This window comes from Rutilus rutilus, assembly GCF_951802725.1.
Source record: "Rutilus rutilus genome assembly, chromosome: 4".
NCBI lineage: Eukaryota > Metazoa > Chordata > Actinopteri > Cypriniformes > Leuciscidae > Rutilus > Rutilus rutilus.
Window position 1 is genome coordinate 51,018,115 of NC_140212.1, and position 7,634 is coordinate 51,025,748.

At 37.3% G+C, this 7,634-nt stretch overlaps 1 protein-coding gene across 3 annotated transcripts; it reads right to left on the reverse strand.

Annotated features, from left to right (window-relative positions):
* Positions 1–2,662: 2,662 nt before the first annotated feature.
* On the reverse strand, positions 2,663–6,330 carry LOC311289684 (uncharacterized protein). Of its 3 annotated transcripts, none has more exons than XR_014627192.1 (11): positions 6,239–6,330; positions 5,316–5,497; positions 5,129–5,178; positions 4,638–4,686; positions 4,462–4,533; positions 4,276–4,357; positions 4,148–4,181; positions 3,978–4,064; positions 3,672–3,835; positions 3,479–3,536; positions 2,663–3,386 (listed from the first exon to the last, which is right to left on the reverse strand). XR_014627192.1 is itself a non-coding variant. In XM_084407898.1 (11 exons), the coding sequence occupies exons 6-10, from the start codon at positions 4,294–4,296 to the stop codon at positions 3,492–3,494; spliced, it is 315 nt and encodes a 104-aa protein (XP_084264024.1). In that variant the 5' UTR covers positions 4,297–4,357; positions 4,462–4,533; positions 4,638–4,686; positions 5,129–5,178; positions 5,316–5,497; positions 6,239–6,330; the 3' UTR covers positions 2,663–3,386; positions 3,479–3,491. The 3 variants fall into 3 exon arrangements, 1 of the variants encoding a protein (XP_084264024.1); XM_084407898.1 differs by having other exon boundaries at positions 3,672–3,799; XR_014627191.1 differs by lacking the exon at positions 4,276–4,357.
* Positions 6,331–7,634: the final 1,304 nt, after the last annotated feature.

A 7,634-nucleotide genomic window follows, 5' to 3' on the forward strand; every position in this document is an offset into this window, starting at 1 on the left:
CACATTCAATATCCAATAATTTTTTTATATATGTATTTAGCAAACTAAACGTCTGTATGAAAACAGGGAATGGCAATAAAATAATATATAAATAAAACATAAAATAAATATAGCCTTGCAGTATAAAGATATTTCTCAAAGCACACACACACACAGGCCTATTGGAATCACTTGTACAAACTGAATAATAAAACAAGTTTAAATGGGTACGTTTTCTATAAATATTAGTCTTCTTTTCTGACATGGCCTACACCAGTTATTGTTAAAACACGCAAATTCTGTGCATTTTGGGCACTTTTTTTGTGAAACCCTCTTTAGGCTATTTTGTCCATCAAAAGTGTGCTTTCCCTTTAATTGAGCGCGAGCAGTGCAGCAAATAGACTCGGCGCCGAAACACGCGCTTCACTGCTCGCGACGCTCCTGCTTGACGCTCACGCGCTGCTCCTGCTGCCGTTGTGAATGCACTCATTGATTAACATCATGCCGAAAAAAAATACGCGCTTGCGGTCTGAACGGACGTAATTCACGAGGTTTCCTACATGTGTGCACGTGTGATGCTGATGTTGCGCGATGTTAATCATGCGGCGCCCGAGTGCATTTGACCGGCATAAAATCGGCATTTGTCAGACTGACCGGCCGGTTGCCGGTCACGGCCGATCACGTGAAAATCGGCCAATTCCGGTCACCAGCCGATCAATCGGTGCATCTCTAGCATTTATCATTAATTAAATCAAGTTTATCTAAAAACAAATGTTTGGAAACTTTACTTGCAGTGTAACCCCTAGAGTCCTGATTTCTGAATAGAGATACAATTTTAGCAGAAATAGAATTCATGACAGTACAATATTCTTTAACAGAAATATGACACTTAAATTTCAGACATAGTTCAGTAATACTCAAAAACTGACCATCAGAATTCAACAACTGACTAACTAATAATATGTCAAATTCAAACCAATGTTTTAAAAACAATGTTTTTCTTCGGTGTGTAATATACTTATTATTCCATATAAAAAAGGAGTGAGGAGAGAAGTTATGTTTAAAAGCCAAACACCATGTCAAAAAGACTTGCTTGTGAAAATTAGATAAACAAAGAGGTATTTTGTTGATATCAAAACTGCATCTAAGGAAAAAAATTATACCACCAAGTTGATTAATTAAATGGTTAGGGAAAATATTCCACATAGAGCAATTATTTTTAATAAAACATTTTAGCCAATTTATTTTAAAAGTGCTGTTTAAGGTTGTAAAATCCACAACATTCAAACCACCCTGATCATATGGATTGCATAATATATTTTTCTTTAAATAATGAGGGTTTTTTTTTCCAAACAAAATCAAATAACAACTTGTCAAACTCTTTGGTAAATGTCTTGGGTACAAATAGAGCTTGGGAGATATACGCAGATCTTGACAAACCTTCAGATTTAGACAATAGGACACGACCATAAATGGATAAATCTCTCTGCAACCAAGAGTCAAACTTTCTTTTTGTACTGTTGATAATTGGATTAAAGTTAAGAGAAGCACGATATGATTCATCTTTGCAAAGTTTTACACCAAGATATGTGACAACCTCCTTGACAGGGATTCCATCAGTTTCTTCAAGGTTAATATTCCTAAGTGGAAAAATCTCACATTTGCTTATATTAAGGTTGAGACCAGATACTTTAGAAAAATTATTTATGGTACGAATTGCTTTGCTAACCTCCGCAGCATTTTTTAAAAATAGTGTTGTGTCATCAGCTAGCTGACATATTTTTAATTCATTCCCAAAAACGTTAATACCTTGAAAGAAATTCATATTTACATAGCAAGAAAGAACCTGAGTGACGAGCAGAAAGAGAAACGGTGAGATTGGGCAGCCTTGTCTGATGCCCCTAGAAAGAATAAATCTATCAGAAGTTCCATTGACCATTTTAACAGAGCTGGTACATTCGGTGTACAGGAGTATTAGATTGTCCTCATTGAGAAGGTGACTATAATCAATCAAATCAAGAATAAGACGGATATTATTACAGATATGCCTCCCGTTCATGAAGCCGGACTGAGACTGATCAATTAAAGAGTCCAATCCTAATTTCAGCCTGCTAGCAAAAATAAGAGAAAAGAGTTTGGCATCAGTGTTCAATAAAGTTATGGGTCTCCACCCATCTAGAGATAAGGTGTCCTTATTTGCCTTTGGTATTAAGGTAATTACCCCCTGTCTGAGAGATGGAGGTAAGATACCATTATTTATAGATTCATTAAACATAGCTAAAATAAACGGGGAAAGGGCATCTCTGAAAGTTTTGAAAAATTCATTCGTAAGCCCATCATTTCCAGGAGATTTCCCAGATAGCAATGAGTCGGCGGACCACCGTCGGCGCTCCGGCGGCAGTAGAAGCGGCAGAATGGCGACATCGCAAACACGTTGGACGGCGCACCGCCGGCGGCAGCCGCTTTTTAAAAGCGCAGCCGCCTTCGTTCCGCGGCCGGCCCGCCGGCCAACCGCCGTCCCGCCGCCGTTATATTTAAGGCGGCCCTTCCGCGGCCCGCTGGAGGCAAGCGCTATTTTCGAGCGACCTGCCGCCGCTTATTCTGGCTATATATTTATATATAATATTTAATATTTATAGCATGCAGTTTATCAAGAATAATGATTGCTCAAACCAGACAAATATCCATTTGGCATTTTTATTCCACATTTCAAAGTACATTAACTGTCATTTAAACAAGATGTGTCAGATCACTGAAACATAACAGAAAAATAAATAAATCAATATACTAACATGCAGGTTTCTTATTAAATTTTGGTAAAAAAACAAACAAACAAAAAACAGCCTTACAAGCAAATTACAACTCTTACAATAATTGTTCATATAAAGAGGACAGCTCTAGGGTGAAAAAAATTACCTGTAAACATTATGACAAGTAAAGAGAATACTTGATACGAAATAATGTGCAGGATACCAAATAAATCAAAGTATGACATCACATTTACAAGCCATTTCTAACAATAGGTTAAGTGGTAGTAATTTATAGTAAAGCTCTGGAGTAGAATAGACCATTATAGCTGCAATGCTGACCTGTGGCACAAGGACTTACAAGCATTATTTGAAAAAAGAAAAAAAAAGAAAGTAATTTCCACAGTTAGTGAGTATAGTGTGACACTTCTGACTTCTTTAGGGGTCTTGATGTTACTGACTGCAAGATAAAGAAAGGATTCCAGTTGTCAGTGATTCTAGGGTGTCAGTAGTCAGCCTAAGTGGTCGGCTGTGGGTCCCTCTCAGCTGTGCGGTGCCTTTTTCTGCCTTTACGGTCAGATGCTCCTTTCAGGTAACGCGAAACATTAACCTAGACCGCTTCATCAGTGGCATCCTGGGTTGCCAGGTTCTTCCGGATGGCTAATTTAGAAAATACAGATCTGTCATTTCATTTGAATTGCATGACGCCATACACATCTACTTAAATATAATTAAAAAAATATCCAACTTACTTTGAACAATGGTCTAAAGGAACATGTCTCTAAAACTTGCTTTATCCCCTACACCAAGCTGAAAATACAAAAAAGTGTTACAAATTACATTTCTCTGAAGCTTGTGAAAGGCTAAGGATTCAGACTGTAATATATGCAGTATACAATCTTAAATTTTACTTTTTAGATATGGCGTTATAATCAGCAAACTTACAAATTGTTCCTGGAGCTTTTTATCCTGCTTCAAACTGTTGTCAAGACACGGCAAATCTTCCTGGGTGTGTAGGGGAGTAACAGATCCCCTGACAGGGATAACTCCAACAGACACAACATCGCCAAACTCTGCAAGACGTCACAGCATAAGGGTCTGATCTGCACCTACAGGGTTTCCCAGAATAAAATAGTCAGTCCTGGTCCCTCAACTACTAAACTATGACATTTATATCTAGGTCTACTACATGTACAGGTAGCCCCAGTGGGAATTAAACCAACAACCACAGGTGCTGTTTGCAAGTTGTACCTGATTGCCCAGTGCAAGCAAACGTCTTCAACATTGTTTGTTGAACTTGCTTCACCTGCTCTTGAAGTAAGCCGCTGTCATCCGAAGCTACAAAATGAAAGGCATATGGTAATTTTGGACTTACATCACACACAAAGAAGTACAATTTAAGAAACAGTGCAAGTTCTCACCTGCTCGTGCATTGCTTTCCCTCAGGGCTTGGTTCTACATTTAAAAAATAAAATAAAACAAACAACTAAAGGCACTATTTGCAATACTGTTAAAACACTGGACATTAAGACATAGGGCTAGAATATACCTTCACAGCTGAAAACTTCATGCTTGACACGAGATGCCATTGGAGTACAAGGGCCAACAATAGAGCAATGACTTTCTCCCTCCTATTGATAATCATTGACATGTAAAAATATGTTTGAAGTTATTGCATACATTTCATTAATTGGACTTAAATGTAACACTTAGTTAAGCGCAACGTATTACATACCTCCAGAGTTTTCACCCATATGCTGCCAGGGTAAATTTGCTGCCGGGGGAGTAAAGCTTAGTACTTGATGAGCTGGGGGAGCAAACATAACAGCTTTCATTTCAATGCAGAGTATTGCATATTCAGTAATGAAACAATAATTGAACTGTGCAAAGCTAATGGAATGTACAACACACCTCAACACCTTTCATCCAGAAACTGCTGCAGCGAATTCCATCAAGTGTCCTAGTGAAAAACAGATTATGATTAAAGGATTCATCATCTTAAAGTCAGCATGAAATCAAATGTTACAATTTGTATTTTTATATGTAATATTGTAGTGTTTATGTAAATGATTCATCTGTGCACTTCTTTTTTTATTTTTTTATTCATGTACCCTTATAATATTTAATCAAATACATTACCCTTCCCTCCCCCCTCGAAACGACTTATCTTCCGGTCATGTGCAATGGCGTGGCAACTCCCCTCAAACCATTAGTCTGCTATAAGCAGAGATGGAGAGGAGGAGCGCTAGAGTAAAACCCTGCTCCTCTATTCAATATTCCCTTTCACTTGGAAATACGTCACAACATTGGAGAAAAGTCGTTTGTAACTTCCAGTTCATGCCAACTTTAAATAGAAGCAATAGTTTCCAAGACAAAAAAACTTCACAAATAACATCACTTACTTGTACTCAAACTCTTGGCGGATTCTGGATTACTGGGGAGAAACCTGGTTCTAAGAAAGGGGAAACAGAAATTTGATGATGATAATAATAATAATGAATGAAAGATTCCGTTATCCACAATAAACAGACAAATAAATTACACAGATGAAATAAAGGAAAATCAAATGTACAAGTCAGACCCATTTACCTGCTCCCTTCATGAACTTAAAATGATGTTTCTCCCAGGTGCTGTGTGGAGGTGTGCAGCGGATGGCTAAATTGTTCCTTTGTCTTTTTTGCCAATGGCACATGCCCTTCGCTGAGCCACTCTTGCTGAACCACTGCAAATGGCAGATCCTCCTTGTTGATAAACTGAACAATGTGAAGCATCTAAAATAGAAGACACATTAGCATAAAGTATACTTTTTGATTATTTTTTTTCAGGCAAAATCAACAACATTAAAATGCTCACCCCTTCGAAAAAGCAGTAATTTTCACAAGTGGATCAACAGAAAACCATGTTCAGACAAACAAAATCATATAAACAACCTACATCGTTATTTTTGTAAGAAAACACCAAAAGTTAAACTAGTCTTTCTAGATGTAAAGTTTGGCTACCTACTGTGGCTAGATACATTTAACATGTAACGTTAGAACATGCTTGAACTCAGTGTAAAAAAGGTGAAACAGCATGTGGTAGCGAACACTAATCTAGACTAGCAGCATAATTATGTTTAGTTAGAAAACAACACAAGTTATACTGATCAGTCTTTCTTGTCGTGAAGATTTTGCTAACGTTACCATTCCCACGTAGGCGGCAGAATAATTGTCCGTAGTTCAGGAACTGTAACGTTAGTTAATTCGACTGACCAATACTATCTTAAACCACATGTACTCACACTTGTATAAACATACATAACAGTTAAACATACTTAGAAGAAGAAAAAAAACTCAACGCCAGGAAGAAACGAAGTAACGTTAGCCTAGCTATGGCGGAAACTTTGCAAACAAGGCTAACTTACTTTAGCTTGACTAGTTAGGCAAGAACAGATCTTAAGAAGAAGAACTAAAAACAATGTCAAAAATGAACATAGTAATATTGCGTTACACAAAAAGGAAAAATGTACTTACTTAAAAGATCGTATATTTCCTCTCTCCAAATACTGAAACCGTGTGACGAGACGAGTAAATCTGCTTCAGTTTTTTAGGTGCTGCCCCTCTCGACCGGTGGAGGTACTTCTCTGTTTGTGCTTTAACACTTTCTTAAACATTTGTACAGGTCGCAAAACTCGCAATTGCAAACTGCAAAGTAATCCCTTATACATGTAAAAGGTAAAATAAATTAAAAATTGAGCTTGTAAAACAATGAAAGACATAACCACAATTTCCTGGAGTGACAGAGAGACAAAATATTTATAAATATTTCACTTTATCCTTCAGGTCAAAACAGGGATTTTCATGTTTCTCATAGACATTACCATGGTTGCAAATTAATAAAAAAAATATAAAGCAAACCCAAGATTTTGGCCAAGTTGCAGATGTCTTTCACTGTTCACTGATTTCAAGCATTGGTGAAAAATCTAACTTCATCCATGTATTCTGCTAAATTGTTCATACCATGAATGAAATATTTATTTTAAAAACGAATCAGAATCAGAAAGATATTTATTGCCAAGTAAGTTTTACAAAAGGAATTCTGTTTGGTCTATTGGTGCATCTCAAATTGTGCATAAATCAAAGAAATGTAAAGAATTGTCACCTTAAGTGAATAAAATAATTCTATATATTTTACATATTATCGCTTCAGAGTTTCAAAGTAATTTAAATGTAATTTCCTAAACCTTATCATGGAATCAGAGTCAAATCTGTTATAACCCCTAATGGCTTTGGAGCAACAACAAAAATTGATATAATTCACATAATAATTATAATCGCTTTAAATGTGAAAAGTAGTTAAGATGCTGTCAGTTTCACTCATGGCTGGTCGATTTCAAAGCGGCTTGCCGCCAGCCGGCCGCGGTTCATTTAGACGGCGGCAACCGCCAGAGAGAATGAAGTCGGCGGCCCGGCGGCTGTTCGCCGGCGGCATCTCGCAAGAAATGGGAGTGACGTATTCGGCGGCAAACGCTTCATCGCCGCCAGCGGGGCGCACCTATAGCCGACAGCTTGGGGCCAGCGGCAAAAAGAAGCCGTGCCGATATTTTTTGCTATCTGGGTTGTTGTCCTTGAGTTTGTTAATTTCTGTAATACTAAGCTCTTTCTCACAAATGCTGCCAAATTCATCGTTAACCAACTTACTAGTGTTATCCAATTTTCCTAAAAAGGACTCCATTAAGGAGTACTGTATATCAGAGCTAGAATACAAAGTTTTATAAAATTCTGCTGTATGTTTTGAAATTGTAGATAAATCATCTGTGACAGAATTATTTATACGTAATTTATTAATTGCTAATCTCTTTTTTCTAAAGAATAAAAGTATCTGGTGTTTTTTTCACCATGTTCGAGCCACTTTCTTCTGGAACGTATG

Coding starts and splice junctions, on each gene's coding strand:
- LOC311289684 (XM_084407898.1), bottom strand. CDS start 4,296: ATGAAGTTTTCAGCTGTGAAG. Junction 4,065..4,147: donor GGAAAGCAATGCACGAGCAG/GTGAGAACTTGC, acceptor TTCATTTTGTAG/CTTCGGATGACAGCGGCTTA. Junction 3,537..3,671: donor AAAAGCTCCAGGAACAATTT/GTAAGTTTGCTG, acceptor TTGTATTTTCAG/CTTGGTGTAGGGGATAAAGC.